Here is a 23185-nt window from a genome sequence, read left to right as displayed (position 1 = left end):
CGGGTTTTTTCCCGAAGGTTATCACTCGCTACTAAAGGAATTCGCCTCCCTCATCACCGCATCAGGATTACCCCCTGCTTGAAAGCTGATTTGTTTATCTGGAATGATTTTGTATCCAGGTATAATGGTCAAACTTGTTTCCAGGATAACTTTCTTTCCAATGAAGAACTATCACTTTTTTCCGATGCATCGGGATCGTTGGGTTTTGGCGTTATTTTTGGCGATCAATGGTGTGCTGAGAAATGGCCTCAATCTTGGCACGCCAGAGGTTTCGTGTCCAACCTGACTCTCCTTGAGTTGTTCCCCATTGTAACAGCTGTCATGATCTGGGGCTCGGCCTTCAGAAATAAACGGATTTTATTCTGGACAGATAATATGTCCGTGGTGCACGCGATAAACCATCTGACTTCATCCTCTTTGCCAGTCCTAAAGTTACTTAGATTTTTCGTGCTGCGTTGCCTCGAGCTCAATATGTGGTTCAGGGCTCGCCATGTGCCTGGCAGGTGCAACGCTATCGCTGACTCACTTTCCAGTTTTCAATTTCAGAAATTCCGGCAGCTCTGTCCTCGCGCCCAACCAGAGGGAATATCGTGTCCACTCAGCATATGGGACCTGCTGGAATGCAGCTGATGCCATTGGTGACGTCTTCAGTGGCCTCGAGGACTTCGCTGGCTTACGGTAAGGCATGGGAGGAATGGCTATTTTTCGCAGCTAATTACCTGGTTTCTACTTCTGATTCTGCCAGACTGGACGTTACCTGCCAGTATCTGCATCATCATGCGACTGTCGGGACTGGCTTTTCATTTCAAGCTTCGAGGTTGGTCGGACGTTACTAAGTTTTTTATAGTCCAGCAAGCAGTTAAGGGGTGGGGTAGGGGGCAGCCCAGAAGGGAGTGTAGAAGGCTGGTTTCCTTTAGCCTTCTTTCTCGTATCATCGGGCATATCTCCACTGTTTGTCCTCCTCCTTTTGAGTCTGCCCTTTTCTCCGCCTCTTTTGCTATTGCCTTTTTTGGCACATTGCGCATTAGCGAGTTGGTTTCTCCTGCCAGAGGCACCCACGGGGGCCTTCGGCACGACGACATCGCATTGTGTAATGGGGGTTTAAGGATTAGAATTCGGAAATCTAAGACCGATCAAACCGGGAATGGCTGCTGGATATCTTTGCTATTCATGGCCCAGTATGCCCTGTTACATTGACCCATAACTATATCGCTTTGCGCCATGGTAGCGCTTCCTTCCTAGTCCATGAAGATGGTTCGTCTCTGACGAGATTCCAATTTTTAGCTGTTTTCCGTAAATGTTTAAGGTTCCTGGGCTTTCCCGCCGGCGAATTTGGTACTCACTCCTTCCGGATTGGGGCGGCGACTGAGGCCGCTCGGGCGGGATTGCCCAATGAAGTCATTCAGCGCATAGGCCGGTGGCGTTCCGCGTGTTTTGCGAGCTATATTAGACCAGAATTACTGCTTTTGTAATCAATTTTCTTTTGCACAGGTTTGCCTTCTTGTACATGTGTCACTGACAGTTTTCTCCTTCTAGGAGCTGCCAAGCCTGTCATTTGGTTATTGGGACACTCCTATATTTTCTGGGCAGGACAGCGGGCTGAGAATCGACCTGGAGGACGTGCCCTTGGCTTTTGTGGCTTCGAAGTCAATTGGAGAGGCGTCAGGGGCCTCATATGGCCTCAAGTTATACCGGAGGTTGTGGAAATTGCGAGGTCTGCCTTAACTCCAGTGGTCCTCGTCATTCACGCCGGGGGAAATGACCTCGGTGCCCGCCGTTTGGTGGAACTTATCACCACAATGAGGTCAGACGTGGACAAGTTTCATGCCTTTTTTCCCTGAACTTGTCCTTGTTTGGTCCGAGGTCGTTTCCCGGCCTGTTTGGCGAGGGGCTCAAGGAGCTGCAGCTCTTGAACGTTCGAGGCGGACACTCAATTCGCGTATTTCGCGTTTTGTCCGCTTTAAGGCGGGGATCGTCGTTAGACACTGGCAATTGGAAGGGGACAATTCCTCCCTGATGTTGAACGATGGCGTTCATTTGAATGACATTGGCCTAGACATATTTTTATCAGGCCTGCAAGACAGTATTGAGCAGGCCTTGTTCATTATGGGTGGGGGTCGGAGCACAGTCTAGGCCCTCTGCTCCTCCGTGGCGGTTTCAAGCAAAACAGTTCAATTACGAAAGCTAAAGTGCGCCGGAAGTCCGGCCTGGCACAAAGTTTCGTTTGAAAGTGGTTATTTATAATGATTAATTGTGCTGTGACCGACCTCCATCCACAATAAAAGATGAGAGTTGTTTACTATTTTTATAAAGCTCTCCTAATAAAGTTTGTATTTTTGGTTAATTTGTCTCGGAGTGGTTAATCGGACATGGGAGGGTTTTGGTTGAGGGTAATCAGGTCTCAGCAGTCAGAGAGCAGAGAGAAAGAAACACAGATACATACTGAGTTCTGCTACTGGCTTTCTAGTAAGTGTTTTACCTCACCACATAAATGGATTCACAGCTACACTGCTCAGTACTGCTGTATAATGTCCACCATGCTACTGCTACATAGGTTGTTCCACAAGCAGGAGAGCAGGAATTCCTCACGTCTGTGTGTGCTGTGTAAGGGAGACATCATAGCAACTAGTCTCTATTACACCCACTAACTCAGAAACCAATGGAAATTAGAAAGCTTACGGAGGAGAAAACGTCTGTTTCTTAGGTTGCACTATACAGACACAGGAGAGCAAGTAACCCTCATATCTGTGTGTGCTGTGTATGGGAGACATGATACCAGCTAGCCTCTACTACACCCACTAGCTCACAAACAACTGAAAATTAGAGAGCCTGTAGAGAAGAAAACTTGCTTCTTAGGTTGTGCCACATAGAGACAGGTGAACAGGAATCCCTCATGTCACTGTGTGCTGCGTATGGGAGACATAATAGCAGCTAGTTTCTACTACACAAAACTAGCTCAGAGCCTGAAGAAGAGCAAACTTCTGATTCTTAGGTTGTACTATACAGACTGGAGAGCAGGAATCCCTCATGTCTGTGTGTGCTGTGTATGGGAGACATCATAGCTGCTAGTCTTTACTACACCCACTAGCTCAGAGACAACTGAAAATTAGAGAGTCTGTAGAGGAGCAAACTTCAGCTTCTTAGGTGAAACTACATAGAAAGGAGAGCAGGAATCTCTTATGTCACGGTGTGCTGTGTATGGGAGACATCATAGCAGCTAGTCTCTACTACACCCACTAGCTCAAAAAGAACTGAAAATTAGAGAGCCTGCAGAGGAGACAACTTCTGTTTCTTAGGTTGTGCAACATAGAGACAGGAGAGCAGGAATCCCTCATGTCAGGGTGTGCTGTGTATGGGAGACATGATACCAGCTAGCCTCTACTACACCCACTAGCTCACAAACAACTGAAAATTAGAGAGCCTGTAGAGAAGAAAACTTGCTTCTTAGGCTGTGCTACATAGAGACAGGTGAACAGGAATCCCTCATGTCACTGTGTGCTGCGTATGGGAGACATAATAGCAGCTAGTTTCTACTACACAAAACTAGCTCAGAGCCTGAAGAAGAGCAAACTTCTGATTCTTAGGTTGTACTATACAGACTGGAGAGCAGGAATCCCTCATGTCTGTGTGTGCTGTGTATGGGAGACATCATAGCTGCTAGTCTTTACTACACCCACTAGCTCAGAGACAACTGAAAATTAGAGAGTCTGTAGAGGAGCAAACTTCTGATTCTTAGGTTGTACTATACAGAGACAGAAGAGCAGGAATCCCTGATGTCTGTGTGTGCTGCATATGGGAGACATCAGTCTCTACAACACCTACTAGCTCAGAGCCTGTAGAGGACAGAGGACAGTGTGGATGAGACAGGGCATAATATATTGCTATTGCAAATGAAAAAACCGCATAGAGTAGCTATACAAGAAAATTCATAAGACCATTATAGGATTGCATTATTTGAGATCAGATGACAAGAAGCACTGATCTACCACCACTACATAATAGTATGGAATTTATATAACATGACTTCATACAGCATCACATGGCCGGAAACGAAATATTAGTACGTCAGATAGGCATTACATAGTAATGATAATTATAGACAGACACAAGGTCATGTAATATAAGCTATAATGGCAACAGTACTAAAGTAGATACCTGGTATCAAGTCTGGTATCAACTATCAGTATATTGCCAAACCATTCAAAGAATGCAGTTAAATACTGCTTAGTAGATGCTGCCCATGAAGATGATGAAAAAATCCAAAAGGATGGCAGATCAGGGTGCTTCCATGATGGATACCAACCAGTGATCCCTCGACCGAACACACCGCCCTGCACCTCGACGCGCGTTTCGCAACAGCTTCGTCGGCAGGTCCGTATTTTTCACCTCATGGAGACACTATACTGACACACCGAGTCCTTATGGCTTTACTATGTACATGAGGCCTCAAGGTGGTCATATGCTACTAGTTGAAAGCTCGGTTACCCATAAATGGTTATTTCTTTTGAAGGTGATTGGGAAAGAAGTGGGTGCCTGACTTCTGCCAATATGCCCAATGTTCATGGACATCTGTCACCATAAGACAGGAGACCACCACATACTTTGGATTCTGATCCCACATCTCAAGAACGAGGCTCTGAAAATCTCTGTTACGAGTGGTGGCCACACAGTTAGACCCATTGGCAGTGAAGGGAGCGGGGGTGTATCGGTCAACAACTCCATTTTAAAGAGGCATTCAGATCCTCATTCTTAGGATCATTGGAGAATCCGGATGTCATGAGAAAGATATTACTCAAGTTGCCGAGATGGGACAACTAGTTTAATTCTAATGCTAGTAATACTAGTAATACTATATATAATGTACAATATCAGGGAATTTATGAACATATACTTTCATCTACATATATTCCACATGCATCTATGTTATCCAATCTGTAAGGAAATCTCCCTTGTTTGTGACTGTGGAGAAATCTAAACCCTGTTTAGTCAAAATGTTAAAAAGTTCAACATTCTCACCAACAAGGGGCGGGAGGGGAGCGGGGGGGGGGGGGGGCTATTTGAACTGCAGGAGGATAAGAAGAAAAATAAACTTTAGGAACGGTCTCATTCACGAGTTCCTAATGCCAGGGAACACATTGCACGCAGCTGTCTTCAGCAAAAGTAAAATAAATAACGCTGAATCAAAAACGTAAAAGACGGACAGACGCGGAGGGGCGTAAGTGGGGGGAAGATTGTCTTTAATCACGCCGGTGAGGATGCAATCTTAAATCAATTACTCCTAACACTTGTTGACATTTCAGCATTTGGTTTACGCAATTACGGTGGAGAGCTTTAGGCTACGTTCACACGAGAGACACAACGCCGCCCGTGTCACTGCCTGATCACAAACGGACCTGTGTCGATTCATGAGCGAAGGGGGAATCACCATCTAAAGCTTTATGGAAAGATGGCGGAGATAAAAAAGTACTTGTAGTGGTCCAAGAGTCACGGCAGGTGGATGGAAGGTCCAAGCAGTCCGATTTAAGAAGGTGATTGATATAGAGAGATCATCACATGTAAAATATTTTGAGAAGAATCAAACGTCTTCTCACTCCAGTCATAGCCCATGGCACTGAAGACATGTCTGAACCTCAGTCATTGTCATCAGTGCCATAAACTACTAGTTTTAACTGGCTGACATCTTCCATGGAGTATAGAGAGTTGAGGACCTCAGGCTGACGTCTTCCATGGAGAATAGAGTTGAGGACTTCTGGCTCACGTCTTCCATGGAGGATAGAGTTGAGGACTGCTGGCTGACGTCTTCTATGGAGGATAGAGTTGAGGACTTCTGGCTCACGTCTTCCATGGAGGATAGAGTTGAGGACTGCTGGCTGACGTCTTCTATGGAGGACAGAGTTGAGGACTTCTGGCTCACGTCTTCCATGGAGGATAGAGATGAGGTCTTCGGGCTGACATCTTCCATGGAGAATAGAGTGGAGGGCTTCTGGCTGACGTCTTCCATTGAAGATAGAGTGAGGGCTTCTGGCTGATGTCTTCTATGGAGGGTAGAGTTTATGACCTCTGGCTGACATTTTCCATGGAAGATAGAGTTGAGGACTTCTGGCTGATGACTTCCATGGAGGGTAAAGTTGAGGACTTTTGACCCAAGCAGAGTTGATCCCAAGAGAGGAACCAACACAAATCTAACACTTGCTTTGAACCCTTTATGGCCAGTGATTTTTGCTTTTTCATCTTCATATTACTTTCCCTTTATACAGTTAGGTCCAGAAATATTTGGACAGTGACACAAGTTTTGTTATTTTAGCTGTTTACAAAAACATGTTCAGAAATACAATTATATATATAATATGGGCTGAAAGTGCACACTCCCAGCTGCAATATGAGAGTTTTCACATCCAAATCGGAGAAAGGGTTTAGGAATCATAGCTCTGTAATGCATAGCCTCCTCTTTTTCAAGGGACCAAAAGTAATTGGACAAGGGACTCTAAGGGCTGCAATTAACTCTGAAGGCGTCTCCCTCGTTAACCTGTAATCAATGAAGTAGTTGAAAGGTCTGGGGTTGATTACAGGTGTGTGGTTTTGCATTTGGAAGCTGTTGCTGTGACCAGACAACATGCGGTCTAAGGAACTCTCAATTGAGGTGAAGCAGAACATCCTGAGGCTGAAAAAAAAGAAAAAATCCATCAGAGAGATAGCAGACATGCTTGGAGTAGCAAAATCAACAGTCGGGTACATTCTGAGAAAAAAGGAATTGACTGGTGAGCTTTGGAACTCAAAAAGGCCTGGGCGTCCACGGATGACAACAGTGGTGGATGATCGCCGCATACTTTCTTTGGTGAAGAAGAACCCGTTCACAACATCAACTGAAGTCCAGAACACTCTCAGTGAAGTAGGTGTAAATTGAGCATGCATTTCACTTGCTCAAATCCAGACTTAAGACGGAAAGACCCACAAACAAGCAAGACCTGAAGGCTGCGGCTGTAAAGACCTGGCAAAGCATTAAGAAGGAGGAAACCCAGCGTTTGGTGATGTCCATGGGTTCCAGACTTAAGGCAGTGATTGCCTCCAAAGGATTCGCAACAAAATATTGAAAATAAAAATATTTTGTTTGGGTTTGGTTTATTTGTCCAATTACTTTTGACCTCCTAAAATGTGGAGTGTTTGTAAAGAAATGTGACAATTCCTACAATTTCTATCAGATATTTTTGTTCAAACCTTCAAATTAAACGTTACAATCTGCACTTGAATTCTGTTGTAGAGGTTTCATTTCAAATCCAATGTGGTGGCATGCAGAGCCCAACTCGCCAAAATTGTGTCACTGTCCAAATATTTCTGGACCTAACTGTATGTCGAGAGTTTTTTATTATTAGATGGGTAGTCCTGTTGCCAAAGCCGCATGACAACTTGTTCAAATTACAAGCTAAAGTTTTAATTGATAAAATATTTTTACAGCCTTTACTTGTCACGCTAGGTACGGGGAAGTACAAAGTGAATAGCGAAATGGAAGATAAGGAAACCCTTTGTATATGGAAGGGAAAAATGCTGACCCCTGACCAAACCTACTGCTAGTCCCTATCAGAGCAGGATACATGACCCTAGGAATCCCTAGTGCTGGGCCCTAAATAGGGAACGGGTGGGATGAGCTCTTTGTCAACCCTACTAAACACTATAGACAACACAAGGAGGACACACGGGAAAATGCATGAACTACATATCTACAGATCACACAGGTAGACGTTACCAGAGAGGGGTACAAGCCACCTGCTTGCAACCAAGGTTTGAATGAACTGAAAAATATCATCAGCACCAGTCCAAGGAAGGGGTATTTAAGCACCAAGAGAATACTGATGATCAGCAGCTGGGTGGAAGGTGAGCTCCTGCTGGGTCCAAAAGGGGTTAGAGATGATCCAGCAGGAAAACTACCTATACTAATGAATACTGACAGCAGGAACAATGAAAAGTCAGGGAGCATTTTGAGCAGCCAAATGCTGTGACCTTCTATGGCCAGAAACCGTATGACTGTCTGTTACCAGTGACATTACCGTACAGTATACTGATGTGAGGTTACCAATTATGTGTTTTTTTCACTAGAACACATTTTTGCATTGATGTAGAAATTTTCTTTTAAGTCACTGACACTTGAACATCCAATCCCTTTTAGAATACATTTTTATCCTTCTGTATTGCCATATATTAAGCCAGTCAGTGTTACACTGAGGCAACTCGACCACAGCCAGGGATGACATTTGCCCCTTTAACACTACTTAGACGCTGCGATTAATATTGACCACGCACTCTAAAGGAGTTACACGGTTGACATCTGAGTTCTCTGTAATACCGGCTGTTAGAGTAAGGGTGTCAGCTGTATGCTACAGTCGGCACCCACAAGTGATGATATGGGAACAGGACCTGTACCAACACTGTAACAGACAATTACAGCGCTTTGCAGGACTGACCCCATCTCTGCAACGTAACTGCAAGTCATGGGACTGGAAACGGGTAAAGGAATTGTCCAATTTCTAAAAAAACATGGCTGCTTTCATCGGTGCACTGGATGTGTCTAGTTTCCCAAATCCGCTCTCCTGACGTGAATGGGGATATTCAGAAAAACTCTACATTGTTTAGCACATGCAAAGTAAATTAAAGGGGAATAGGGGACAGCTTTTGATCTCTTGGGATCCCACCACTGTGACATCCATTGATCCTGAGAAAAAGGATCCAGAAGGCACCAGTGGAACATGATGGAGGCAACACAAGTGCCACCAGTCTGCTCAGTGTTTATGGGACTGCCAGATTTTGCCAAGTAGCAGAGCACTAAACTATATCTCAAGCAGAAGGAAAAAAATTCCTTAACTTTTCAGTGAAGGGGGAAACAAAATGGAAGATTTTTTTGGGAGACCAAATATTCTTGAAAGTCTACAAAGATCTCAAGGGCAAGCCTATAGTCACCACCTATCCACTTTTTTTTAGTCTTCAGCTCGATCTCGAGCCATGGTGACTTTATGGATAAAAGCTCTGTAGGAAGATTGATCTTGTGCAGCCTAGATAGGTCCACCAGGGTTCTTCTCCGCCGTGATCTTGATAGTATCAAGCCATCGGGTTGCTGGTCTCCTCTTCACCTTGTTCCTTCTCCAGTGACTTCTCTCTTCTTCGTATAATGTGTCCCAAGTAGGGAAGTTCTATTATTATTATTTATTATTATAGCGCCATTTATTCCATGGCGCTTTACAAGTGAAAGAGGGTATACGTACAACAATCATTAACAGTACAGAACAGACTGGTATAGGAGGAGAGAGGACCCTGCCTGCGAGGGCTCACAGTCTACAGGGAATGGGTGATGGTGCAATAGGTGAGGACAGAGCTGGTTGCGCAGTGGTCTACTGGACTGAGGGCTATTGTAGGTTGTAGGCTTGTTGGAAGAGGTGGGTCTTGAGGTTCTATCTTGGTGATCCTTGCTTCGAGTCACGTGTCTGGCTTGATTTGATCCAAAATTGATTGGTTTGTTCTTCTTGCCATCCATAGTATTGATAACATCCTTCTCCAGCACCACATTTTGAAGGTGTTGATACTTCTTCTGTCTTGTTCCTTTATCGTCCTGTTTTTGCATCCATATGTTACTACAGAAAAGACCAGACTATGTATGAATCGAGTCTTCGTCACCAATGTCGATTTGAGGACCTTGTTTAGTGACTTTGTTGTTAATTTGCTCATAGCTATTCTCCTGTTGGCTTCCGGTGTCGTCGATGTATCTTGAGTGATCATTGACCTATCCACTACCAGTGATGTTAGGGTTAGTCTTCTGTATGGCCATATGTCTTCATAACCTAAAAAAAGAGCACATGTAGATAGGGGAGACCCACACCCATGTTAAAGCAAAAACCACAACTCTTGGATCTGGAGGACCAGTGACCTAACAAGGAGCGTGGTCTATAACGTGACATTGGGTTGTTGAAACTATCCAACCACTACTATGGGGGGCTGTGAAGGACACAGGATGTACTGGAAGCTTCAGACATTATAACCTATTTGCACATTGCCTCCCGACATTATTCAGAGACAGATGATGACCGAACACTGATTATTTATGGCTTGTCATCACTCATGTCTAATCACTCAGTACCTTCAGCTGACCACACAGCACAGTGAAAGGATTCCCTCACACAATCCAAACCTGCCAAATCAACTCAAGATCCATCTGTCTAGGTTGTTTCCTTAAAGCATTCAATATAATCAGTTTACAAAAAAATGTTTAAAAAAACAGAATGTGTAAAGAAAATTCCAAAAAATAGTCACCAAAATATAGTTATACATTGAAGAAACACATGATCTGTAGCAATCTATAAAGCCAGATTTACACATCCGTATTTCACAGTCTGAGTGAAAACCATTCATGGTTCCTATGACCCAAACTCAACACATTCAGATATATTCCAGGCTTTCAAGATGTTTTAGGGTTTTTTTTGCAACAAATACATGCAGTAGAGTCACCACAAGTGAACATACACTAAAGGTAGTCTATATGCAGACCACAATTGTGTGAATCTGGCCTTAACTAATAGTGAAAAGTGGCTACGAAGAGCGTCTCTCATATTGGAGGAGCCAGCAGGGGTTGTAAGGAGTTTTAACACTGATGGTATAGCCATAGGATAAGTCATTATGGTCTGATTGGTAGGGGTGAGATATCAGGTACCCCAGACGATCAGCTGTTCCTGGTGCTGGATGGAACTACTCAGTTATTGAGCTGAATCAACTGCGGGGAATTGCATATCCGCCCCCCAATCTAATTAATAGAGGACAGATGTGCAGTAGCCGGCCAAGGTCGATATTCTATTGACGCAACTAGGACATCCAGTAGCCCTATGATGGGCTGTTATTCGCAGGCTGATGTAAACACGTGGATTGGAGCTGCTGAGCTGTACCGCGTATTTACATCTGACCCCCACAGGAGCTGTTTTCAGCTCTTCAGTAGGGGGGGGTGGGTGTTGGACCCAAACCGATCTCATATTGATAACCTATCTTATGCACAGTTGTCGCGTCGGCGTCCCTGTAAGAAAACCAACTTACTCACTGCCCCGGCCAGGTTGCTTTTTTCCCCGCTGAAATGTGGCTATCCATGTGTGTGCTTGCTTTCTCTTCCTGGGAGTGTGCTTAGGGCACGCGCGCACCTGCATTCCTCTTAAAGGGCCAGTGCGCTATCTCCAGGAAATGCCTCTCAGCCCATGGCTCAGAGGCACTATGAATTTAAGGCACCCTCCTATAAGGGGATGAGCCTGCACAACGTCTTTATTTAGTTTGGCTACAAGTCTGCTAGCTAGTTGTCAGGTCCCGAGCTCCTGTCCAGTTATCCCTGTGTCCGTCACCTATACCTGTCTTTCCATACCCATCTGTCCCTGGCGTGCCCACCAAACTTGTCTATACCCACTTGCCTGTCTGCCTCAGCCATCCTGCCTGTAGCTGCCTGCACCTGTGTCTATACCTGAGTCCATCTTCTGTCCTGGGGGTCAGCTGCCAAAGTCACAGTAACTGCCCTGGGAGTGGTACCTGTGTTCTGCATTGCATTAGGCACTTAGTTAAGCTCCTCCCACTAAAGGGTAAACCCAAGTCCCCACTGTGGTCCAGTGGGTCCACTAACCCTGCTCGCTGCCCCTACACCAGCCTTGAGTGTTACAATAGGTTATCAATATGGTGTGGCCATCAGGGGCTTATCTATAGTAGGTGCAGAGGTTGCAGTTACATCCAAGCCTTGGAGCCTAAGGGGTGGTACAAAATGTCCGTTTGGCCCATATAGAAAAAGACCATTACTATTAAAGATGCTGTAATAATTGGAGTCCCAGTAGGAGGTGTCTACAAGCTTCAAGTTACACCACTGGTGACTGGACACCCCCTTTAACCAAAGTCTCGAATTAGGACAATCGATGAGTGAAAATAGTTGGAACTTCTACATCCGCACATGCCATGCCATAAAAGCTTTTAAAAAAAGTAACGCCTTATTCAGTTTTTATACACCTCAAATTATAAAATTGCCCTTAGTCTTTCATCTACCAAGCAAAATAGCGAATCCGAAACTTGACTTTCTGAAGCTCGATCACTTTAAGAGTCAATGGTCTACTCAATTTGTCATCCACGGGTCATCAAACCGTTCGCGGTGAGGTTTAAGGAGGCGATAAGGTGTTTGCCAAAAATTCCGGCTCCATAGCAAATCATTCAAATTAGCAGCCCGACACCAAAAAAAAATTAAAATAAATAAAAAGCGGGCCGCAAGATTAATTATTATCCTCCGAGACGGGCTCCTAGAATGTGACTAATGTCCCGGTTTTAGACTTTCTGGCCCGTTCTCGTTGTTTGGGTAAATAAGAATAAATATTAAGTCTTTTCAGTCAAACACACGCTCCACACAAGTCATTATAAAGTTTTACGAAATGACACAACAGTTCATTTATACCGTCCATATGAAAGCCATAAATGTGTCACCATAACCTTCGCTGCCCCAGACACAAATTCTAGTCACTCACTCGGAATATTTTATTTATTTTTTTATTATATTTTGGCACTAGGCAGAATAATCACAAAAATGATGCACCGCTACAAATATATACAAAAAGCAAACCCCCGCCTGCCCCCAAAAAAGGGTGTCCTGTCCTGCAACATCTCCCCATCACAACAACCATCTTTGTGTACGGAAATAACACTTGGACTAGTCGAAGGAAATTCATATTTACAGAGAAGGTTTGTTTTGGGAGAAAAAAAAAAAGGGAACCCAGTGGCGTCTGTCAAAAGAGCAATAAAAGGAGATCTAGGAAAAGACGACGGAGCTCTAAAGGACGGTTTGGAAAAGTGGCCAAGTATGGAGGAATTTTAGACATGCTGGGAAAATACCGCTAAAAAACCTAATACACAAAATACTTTTTTTTAAACGGCCAAATGTATAAAATTAGGTAAATTCCCCTCCAAATTTTAATACTTTTATGTAGCCTAAAAACACTTATTCTTCCCTCGAAATGATGTTTATTTTCTTAAAAGGGGTAAATCTGATTGAAAAAAAAAAAAAAAAATTACAGCAGTAAGATATACGAAAAAAAATTATAAAAATGATGTATACTCACTTGTTCTAACCCGCTTATCTTTATTTTTGGTAGTCTCCGGTATGATACGGTAGGAAGTTGTGGTGTCTCGGTCTACTGACTGCTAAGGCCTGTGATTAGCTGTAGAGGTCAGGTGGCTTTCTTGACTCCACTTATACCAAAGATTACCGAAATTAGAGCCAAGGGGTTTACAAAGGGTACATACAGTTAGGTCCAGAAATATTTGGACAGTGACACAAGTTTTGTTGTTATTTTAGCTGTTTACAAAAACATGTTCAGAAATACAATTATATATATAATATGGGCTGAAAGTGCACACTCCCAGCTGCAATATGAGAGTTTTCACATCCAAATCGGAGAAAGGGTTTAGGAATCATAGCTCTGTAATGCATAGCCTCCTCTTTTTAAAGGAACCAAAATTAATTGGACAAGGGACTCTAAGGGCTGCAATTAACTCTGAAGGCGTCTCCCTCGTTAACCTGTAATCAATGAAGTAGTTAAAAGGTCTGGGGTTGATTACAGGTGTGTGGTTTTGCATTTGGAAGCTGTTGCTATGACCAGACAACATGCGGTCTAAGGAACTCTCAATTAAGGTGAAGCAGAACATCCTGAGGCTGAAAAAAAAGAAAAAATCCATCAGAGAGATAGCAGACATGCTTGGAGTAGCAAAATCAACAGTCGGGTACATTCTGAGAAAAAAGGAATTGACTGGTGAGCTTGGGAACTCAAAAAGGCCTGGGCGTCCACGGATGACAACAGTTGTGGATGATCGCCGCATACTTTCTTTGGTGAAGAAGAACCCGTTCACAACATCAACTGAAGTCCAGAACACTCTCAGTGAAGTAGGTGTATCTGTCTCTAAGTCAACAGTAAAGAGAAGACTCCATGAAAGTAAATACAAAGGGTTCACATCTAGATGCAAACCATTCATCAATTCCAAAAATAGACAGGCCAGAGTTAAATTTGCTGAAAAACACCTCATGAAGCCAGCTCAGTTCTGGAAAAGTATTCTATGGACAGATGAGACAAAGATCAACCTGTACCAGAATGATGGGAAGAAAAAAGTTTGGAGAAGAAAGGGAACGGCACATGATCCAAGGCACACCACATCCTCTGTAAAACATGGTGGAGGCAACGTGATGACATGGGCATGCATGGCTTTCAATGGCACTGGGTCACTTGTGTTTATTGATGACATAACAGCAGACAAGAGTAGCCGGATGAATTCTGAAGTGTACCGGGATATACTTTCAGCCCAGATTCAGCCAAATGCCGCAAAGTTGATCGGACGGCGCTTCATAGTACAGATGGACAATGACCCCAAGCATACAGCCAAAGCTACCCAGGAGTTCATGAGTGCAAAAAAGTGGAACATTATGCAATGGCCAAGTCAATCACCAGATCTTAACCCAATTGAGCATGCATTTCACTTGCTCAAATCCAGACTTAAGACGGAAAGACCCACAAACAAGCAAGACCTGAAGGCTGCGGCTGTAAAGGCCTGGCAAAGCATTAAGAAGGAGGAAACCCAGCGTTTGGTGATGTCCAAGGGTTCCAGACTTAAGGAAGTGATTGCCTCCAAAAGGATTCGCAACAAAATATTGAAAATAAAAATATTTTGTTTGGGTTTGGTTTATTTGTCCAATTACTTTTGACCTCCTAAAATGTGGAGTATTTGTAAAGAAATGTGACAATTCCTACAATTTCTATCAGATATTTTTGTTCAAACCTTCAAATTAAACGTTACAATCTGCACTTGAATTCTGTTGTAGAGGTTTCATTTCAAATCCAATGTGGTGGCATGCAGAGCCCAACTCGCGAAAATTGTGTCACTGTCCAAATATTTCTGGACCTAACTGTATATAGTGGCATGTAAAAGGTGGGGGCACCCCTGGTCAAAATTACTGTTATTGTTAAGGGTTAAGAAAGTTAAAGATTAAATCATCTCTAAAAGGCATAAAGTTAAAGATGACACATATCCTTTTGTATTTTAGGCAAAAAAAAAAAAAAATAATTTTCATATTTTATATTTTAACAATTACAAAAAGGAAAATAGCCTCGATGCAAAAGATTGGGCACCCTTGCTGATTTGTGTGCTCAGGTAACTTTGACCAAGGTTTCAGACCTTAATTAGCCTGTTAGGGATATGGCTTGCTCACTATCATTGTTAGGAAAGGCTGGGTGATGCAAATTTCACAGCTTTATAAAAACCCAGCTTCCTCTAACCTTGTGCCAAAAAACAGCAGCCATAGGTTCTTCTAAGCAGCTGCCTGGCACTCTGAAAATGAAAATAATGAAGAACCACAAAGCAGGAGAAAGTTAAAAGAAGATAGCAAAGCATTTTCAAGTCTCCCTTTCCTCAGTTCGAAATGTAAGGAAGAAATGCCACAGTGGAACAGTGGAGGTCAACATAAGGTCTGGAAGACCAAGCAAAATCTCTGTGAGAGCTGCTCGTAGGATTGCTAGAGAGGGAAATCAGAACCCCTGCATGACTGCAAAAGACCTTCAGGTAGAGTTAGCAGTCTCTGGAGTTGTGGTACATTGTTCTACTGCTCAGAAACACCTGCACAAATATGGCCTTCATGGAGAAATCATCAGAAGCATCAGAAGAAAACCTCTCCTGTGTCCTCACCATAAAATTCAGCATCAGAAGTATGCAAAATAACATCTAAACAAGCGTGATGCATTTCGGAAATAAGTCCTGGGAACCAATGAGGTTAAAATAGAAGTCTTTGGCCACAATGATAAAAGATATGTGTGGAGAAAAAAAAAAAAAAAGAGCACAGAATTTCAGGGATGGAATATCTCGCCAACCATTAAGCATAGAGGTGGATCAATCATGCTTTGGGGTTGTGTAGGAGCCAATGGCACGGGGAACATTTCATGGGTAGAGGAAAGAATGGATTCAATGAAATTTCAAGAAATTCTTGGTGCAAACATAACACCATCTGTAAAAAAGCTGAAGTTGAAAAGAGGAGAAAAGAAGATGTCTTCTAAAAATGGATAATAATCCTAAACACAAGTCAAAATCCACTATGGACGACCTGAAAAGGCGCAAGCTGAAGGTTTTACAATCCCCTGTACTGAACTTTACTGAAAGCCTGTGGCTAGACCTCAAAAGAGCAGCGCACGCAAGACGAGCCAGGAATCTCACAGAACTGGAAGACGAGCCAGGAATCTCACAGAACTGGAAGACGAGCCAGGAATCTCACAGAACTGGAAGACGAGCCAGGAATCTCACAGAACTGGAAGACGAGCCAGGAATCTCACAGAACTGGAAGACGAGCCAGGAATCTCACAGAACTGGAAGACGAGCCAGGAATCTCACAGAACTGGAAGACGAGCCAGGAATCTCACAGAACTGGAGGACGAGCCAGGAATCTCACAGAACTGGAAAACGAGCCAGGAATCTCACAGAACTGGAAGACGAGCCAGGAATCTCACAGAACTGGAAGACGAGCCAGGAATCTCACAGAACTGGAAGACGAGCCAGGAATCTCACAGAACTGGAAGACGAGCCAGGAATCTCACAGAACTGGAAGACGTCTCCAAGGAAGAATGGATGAAAGTCTCTCAAACAAGAATTGAAAGACTCTGAACTGCTACAAAAATTGTTTACAAGCTGTGATACTTGCCAAAAGGGGGGGCTACCAGGTACTAACCATGCAGAGTGTCTAATCCTTTGCATCGGCCCATTTTCCTTTTGTGTTAATTTTGAAATGTAAAAGAAGAAAATATATATATTTTTGCCTAAAATACAGAGGAAATGTGTCATCTTTAACTTTATGCCTTTTAGAGATCATTTTATCTTCTACTTGCTTAACTGTTCACAATAACAGTAATTTCGACCAGGGGTGCCCAAACTTTTATATGCCACTGTACAACTTTATCCATCCCTTGCTGTGTAATTTTTTTTTATTACCCCCTAACGACAATGTAAAGAGACTGACTATTATCATTGTAACTTTATTTAATGGGAATCTGTCAGCAGGTTTTTGCTACGTCATCTGAGAGCAGCATGTTGTAGGCAAAGAGATTCTGAAACTAACAATGTTTAACTTAGATCACTATGTGCAGCTGTTTCTGACTTTAATAATTGAGTTAACCCATTACTTGCCAAATTAGAAGTTTTCCTTTTTTTATTAAATGACAGATTTTTAATGAAAAAAAATTAAAAATGAAAATGAAATTTAAGCCAAATTAATGAATTTAATGAATTATTTAAATGAATTAATGATTAATTAATTTAATTTAATGAATTTAAAGCAAAAGATTACGTGTCCCAAAAAAGGACATTGGTAGATAATAGGTTAATCAGAGCTGGGAGCTTCTACAGGAAGTAGGGGGTGGGACCTGCCTCTTCTACAGGAAGTAAGGGGTGGGACCTGCCCCCCTACAGGAAGTAGGAGGCGGGACCATGCCCCTCTACAGGAAGTAGGAGGCGGGACCATGCCCCTCTACAGGAAGTAGGTGGGACTGTCGCGGGCGGAGGAGGGGACGCTGCGCTCACCCACTGCTCGGGTCCGGCTGCTGCTGCTGCTCGCTCGGTGGCTCGAGCGGTGGGCCGGATCCCGGGGACTCGAGCGGCGCTCCTCGCCCGTGAGTGAATGGGGGGGGTGGTTTGGTTTAGGGATATTGTCCGTGACGCCACCCACGGTTGTGGTGAGGTTGTGACACCACCGCTGCTCTGGACGGGGATTCCGGGAGCGATGACAGGGAGCAGCTTGGATGTTGGTTCTCCCCTCCGTGAGTAGGGGGGTTGGTTGTCCCGGGGCCCGGTGATCGAGGGATGGCAGGCGGGCTAAGGGGCCTGGTGAGGTGCAGGGTCGCGGGGGCAGCGCTGTGCCGCACGGCACGGTGGTACTCACTCAGCCAATGATGAATGCAAAGTCTCCGGTAAAACAAACGGCTGGATGGACGGGTCCCACAGACGGCTGCGGTAGCTCTCCTGGTAGGTTGGTGGTGACTGCCTTTCCCTGCACCTGTGTTGTGTTCACGGTTCCAATGGCTTCCCACCGGTAACCCGCTCCCCAGCTTGGATGGATGCTGAGGGAGCCCCTTTTGCCCGCAGGCTCTGGCCCTGGGAACTGTAGCCTTGGCGGTGACTGTATTTCCCTTCACGGTTTGAGCTGTTGCCTTCAATCGGGTCTTGACTGCTGGGAAACCCCGGAGGTTCCCTTCGCTAACAGATTTGACCAGTTTTATGGCGACTCCTAGCCTGGTCGGGGTCCGTAAGCCCTGCCGAATGGTACTGGCTTCTCTTCGCACCCCGATCCGGTACCGGCGGGCCACCGCCCGTCCCCGGTCCTTACGGTTCACTTCAACCAGTCTCTCCTGCAGACGGTCACCACCGTTTGCCAACCTTGCTGTATGTGCCCGGGCCACGCACCCGGACACGGTCAGTCTCCTCTACTACCACTCCACTCTCAAAACTCAACTGTTCTCCCTTCCTTTTCCCGCCTCCAGGACTGTGAACTCCTCGGTGGGCGGGGCCAACCGCCTGGCTCACCCCCTGGTGTGGACATCAGCCAGTGGAGGGAGGCAACAAGGATTTGTGTTTGACTTAGATGTGTTTAGCCGGGGTGTGGGGTGTGTTGTTGTAGTACCTGTGACGTCCTGGCTTGTCCAGGGCGCCACAGGACAATGCCCCGCTACAGGAAGTAGGCGGCGGGACTCTGCCCCCCAACAGGAAGTAGGTGGCGGGACCCTGCCCCCTACAGGAAGTAAGGGGGACCCTGCCCCATACAGGAAGTAGGGGGCGGTACCCTGTCCCTCTACAGGAAGTAGGAGGCGGGACCATGCCCCTCTATAGGAAGTGGGACAATGCCCCTCTATAGGAAGTAGGAGGTGGGACAATGCCCCTCTACAGGAAGTAGGAGACGGGACCTGACCCTACTACAGGAAGTAAGGGGACGGGACCCTGCCACTTCTACAGGAAGTAGGCAGCGGGACCCTGCCCCGCCTACAGGAAGTAGGCGGCGGGACCCTGCCCCCTTACAGGAAGTAGGAGGTGGGACCCTTCCCCCTATAGGAAGTAGGAGGCAAGACCCTGCCCCCTACAGGAAGTAAGGGGGACCCTGCCCCTCTACAAGGAGTAGGGGACGACACCCTGCATCTCTACAGGAAGTAGGAAACGGGACCATGCCCCTCTATAAGAAGTAGGGATGGGACCATGCTCCTCTACAGGAAGTAGGGGTGGGACCATGCTTCTCTATAGGCAGGAGGGATCAGGAAGTAGGCTCGGGACCATGCTCCTCTACAGCAAGTAGGGTAGGGACCATGCTTTTTATCTCCCATCTGTAAAAGAGACAAACTAACCAGAAACAAGAGAAGAAGGTTCTCAGCTCAGGGTTGGCAAGCTAGGGCAAAGGAAGCTCCAGCATCTCAAATGCTGTCAGAATACTGATGAAAAAGAGCCACCCACGTAAAAGAGTTGATGGCAAGAAACAGAGCTTGAGTAACGGGACAGTTCCTGTCCACATTAGAGCGATTGGTGCACCAAAAGCAGTTTTAACTTGTAGGTGATGTGGGCAGTTTTTCTGTGAAAGGACAGTTACGCTCTTGTCATTTTAGGAGTTCATAGTTAATTCTCTAAAGGTGCAGACAAGACTACGTTTGTAAAGGAGGGGTAAGGCCAATGACACATAAAAAAAACAACAAATAGTCAAACAATCCATAAAATATAAAAAGACATAAGCATATAAAAAGGTGAAACAATGAACTTACCCAGGCAATTGTGTCCATCATGTGCCAACATAAATCCATCATAGCACGTACATCTATAATTCCCCGGTATATTAATACATTCATGAACGCATCCACCATTGTAGTCATTATCACATTCATCAATATCTGGAAGGGAAAAAAATGACATTTTGGTTAGTTCAACCTTTTTAGTTTAACTTACCTCCCTCAATTGGCCTTGCTCCACTGATTCTAGAACAGTTTTTCTTTTCTTCTGTGCCCCTCCGTTCAAAAGTTACGTCCCTGGGTAAAAATAGTGGGTGCGGCCATATTTTGATTGGCCAACATCAGAGAAAAAGCAACACCCACAGAGAAGTTTTACGGTACACGCCCAGGTAGGAAGGGGAATGTTTGCACCATTATTACCAAGGAGCATAACTTTGGAACGGAGGGCTAAAAAAGAAAAAGAAAAACTGTTCCAGAACCCATGGGAACAGCATCAATCAAAAGCAGTAATCAGATTTAAAAGAAAAATCCAGTGAAAAGTACCCTTTAATCCAAAAATTGCAACAAAAAATACTAAAAAGCTTTCTATTACATGTTCCCTAGACTTTTTCTCAAATTATATATAAATCAGATGTATATAAAATCATACACCCTGGCAAATCCTTTGCATACAATGTACACTGACTGGCATGTCATGCTCTGTCCATGGTACTGACAGAAAAGAGGGTATTATGGAGCCAAAACAATTTACGAAATTTGGCTTGGAATAAAAAAAAGTATAGGTGTAAATTATAATCCAACCTCAGACAGGATTGGATGAAATTATCACAATTTAGACCTTCAGGGAGTTCCCCCCCCATCCTTTAAAAAGGTATTTTTTACCCCTTGTAACAATTTCAATATTCAAAAAACGTTCATCAGGGTGTACTGAATATTTGAGATTTTTTTTTTACAGTTAAATACTATACATTTTTAGTTCTTGCTATGGTTAATCAAGGTCTGTGTGTCATGGTCGTCTCCCTGCTGTTTGGAAACCAATGCCTGCCTTCGGACTTGAGTCTCGGATCTCCATCTTGACGCCTCCTTTATTTTGGCATCTCATGGGTTAAGTTCAGTTTTGTTGCCAGTAGCTCTGAGCAGGGCAGGTCAGCTGTTGTTGCTTTGGACCAACGCCCATTTAGGATAAATACTGGAGCTTTCCCAGCAGTCTATGCTGCTGTTAGAATAATTTCTACTCTGGCTAGTTTGGTGGAAGGATCTGCTGAGGTTTTCTCCTGTGTTCATCCACCTGCTACTATTGAATCCATCTGCTACGGTAGAGTTTGGTGTTTTGTATCCTTCTGTTTATCCCCCCATCTGTCTTACCTTTCCCTCCGTGTTTATTAGTTGAGTGGTGAGCCTAGTGTACTCGTCAGCCTACTCACTAGCCAGGTTGAGTTTAGGGCCAGCTCAGGGACCCAATATTCTGCTCGTTGACAGGTTGAAAGAACCTGTATAGGGACAATAGGGGGCTCAGGAGTCACCGTGAAGTGAGTGCAAGATGTGCCCCCTCAACCCTCTCCTTAGGCGGCAGGGACCTCTTTTGTATTGTAACCCCAGTGTTTCCCCATTTTTGTGGTGTTTCTGGTAGTACGTCACATGCCCGTTGGTCTGATCGCGTGTGTTACGCATTATATACAGACATATTCTACTCCGTGCATGACACTATGTGTATCGATTTTGCTTGTGAGACCATCAAGTGGGTGAACGGAGACTTATAAGCCAGGCAATGCTTCATGGGGAAATGAGATTAGCGGTAAAATCCATACAATTTACACAAACCTATTTATCTTCATTTTTATTTTGAATGGGGTAAAAGTTGGCAAAAATAAAAAAATAAATAAAAATTATAGTTAAAATGTTATGCTGCAACATTTCCCATAAAGGAACAGCGCCACCTAGATGCCATTAAATCATGAATTGATCAAAGGTGCTAATTAATCCTCATAAAATGTTTAACGCTATCGATTTTCCTTCATTTTTGAGAAGTAATTTCACTTTTATTGCCCTTAGAACTGGCAAGATATATACTGTTATCTAATCTCTTCATCTTCGAAAATAAAAACATAGAACACGAGGTAAAAGGTAATAAATAAAGGGCGTGTATGACTCAATGGTCTGGTGCCAAACATGTCTGGAACCCAGAAGGCATAAATGAAAAAAAGTATTTTTTTTTTGCAAAATTTAAGGAAAAAAAAATTCAGGTAATGATCAGCTTACAGCCGGGGTGTACATAATTAATTTCCCATGTGGCCCATGAAGAGAAGCCACCAGTTGTGTTTCATTCCACTAATGGGAAAGACCAGGATTGGTGTCTCTCTCCACAAATGCCTTAAAAGCTACTGGGGTATCAGTGGTCCCAATGCTTCGGAAACAAGGTACGGGGCAGAGTCCTGGGTAGGGGTGAGCTGACCTTTTCGGAATTGGCGTAAAATGCATAAAATTATATAAATGGTGTTCAGAGGTAAAGTCTAATCTCAGCCCAAATCCATCATAAGTATAGGACACGGGTTCCCAACCGGAGGCTTTCTGATGTGTGGTTAGAGATGAGACAAGGATCGGATCGGTTCGGGATCGCCAAACCCGCCTGAAATCGCAGATCAGATTTGCGATCCTAGTTGAACCCATTGAGTTCAATGGGAGGCAAAAATGATGTGTTGTAAAAATGGTGTAGGGTGGCTGCAAAAGAAAGATAATAAAAATGGGTTAAAGCAGGACATACTTACCGAGTCTCCCCGCAGCTGTACTTCCAGGACCGCTCATTATCCCTCATACATATTCACTGCTTTCCCCACCCACTGGCATTTCTGATTGGCTGCAGCCAGACCCGCCCCCAGACAGTGTCTGTGAATGGTTGGAATCACAGACCCTGACTTGGGTTCTGTTATATTGGGAGTGTAAAATAAATAAATTGGTGTAGGGTCTGTGACGGGGTATGGGACAGAGCAGGCATGGACACCAGGAAAAATCCAACAAGTATATTTATTGAGGCAGGGAGCATAGAACATCCAATATCAATAGTGTTCTTTAGAGTCCACAATGAGTCCTTAAAGTTCCGGGAGCGCCACCCGGCAATCTGACGCCAGAGAACACTTAGAAGTAATCCTTGAAATAAGTCAATGGATCCAACAGATGAGGGACACAACCCAATCCCACGTGACAGCTTCCGTAAATGCACACATGGGTGCCAGGGTCTTCCCTCAGCAAAGATTCCAGCTGCTCGAACCTCAGCCCACACCCAACTGACTGATCCACCATCAGTCTGTTCTGCAGTGCCTGTGGATCCACCCCTGGAGGGGGAAGGGTTCACACCCACTTTTGAGTATGTGGCTATATATGGAGAAGTCTCCAGAAGCTCATGGCTCCATTGTCTC

At 44.4% G+C, this 23185-nt stretch overlaps 1 protein-coding gene across 2 annotated transcripts in view; it reads right to left on the bottom strand.

Annotated features, from left to right (window-relative positions):
* The window catches only part of SCUBE1 (signal peptide, CUB domain and EGF like domain containing 1), a 349647-nt gene that overhangs the window by 299433 nt on the left and 27029 nt on the right, over positions 1–23185 (bottom strand). For both annotated transcript variants that reach the window (XM_075344232.1, XM_075344233.1), the window contains exon 3: positions 19809–19934. In XM_075344232.1, coding sequence (XP_075200347.1) covers positions 19809–19934 — 126 coding nt within the window. The remainder of the gene's footprint in view (positions 1–19808; positions 19935–23185) is intronic.

The sequence above is a fragment of the Anomaloglossus baeobatrachus genome, chromosome 4 (genome assembly GCF_048569485.1).
Source record: "Anomaloglossus baeobatrachus isolate aAnoBae1 chromosome 4, aAnoBae1.hap1, whole genome shotgun sequence".
Classification (NCBI taxonomy): Eukaryota; Metazoa; Chordata; class Amphibia; order Anura; family Aromobatidae; genus Anomaloglossus; species Anomaloglossus baeobatrachus.
The sequence above is the reverse complement of the archived record's forward strand: the minus strand, read 5'-3'. Positions and strand labels throughout refer to the sequence as shown.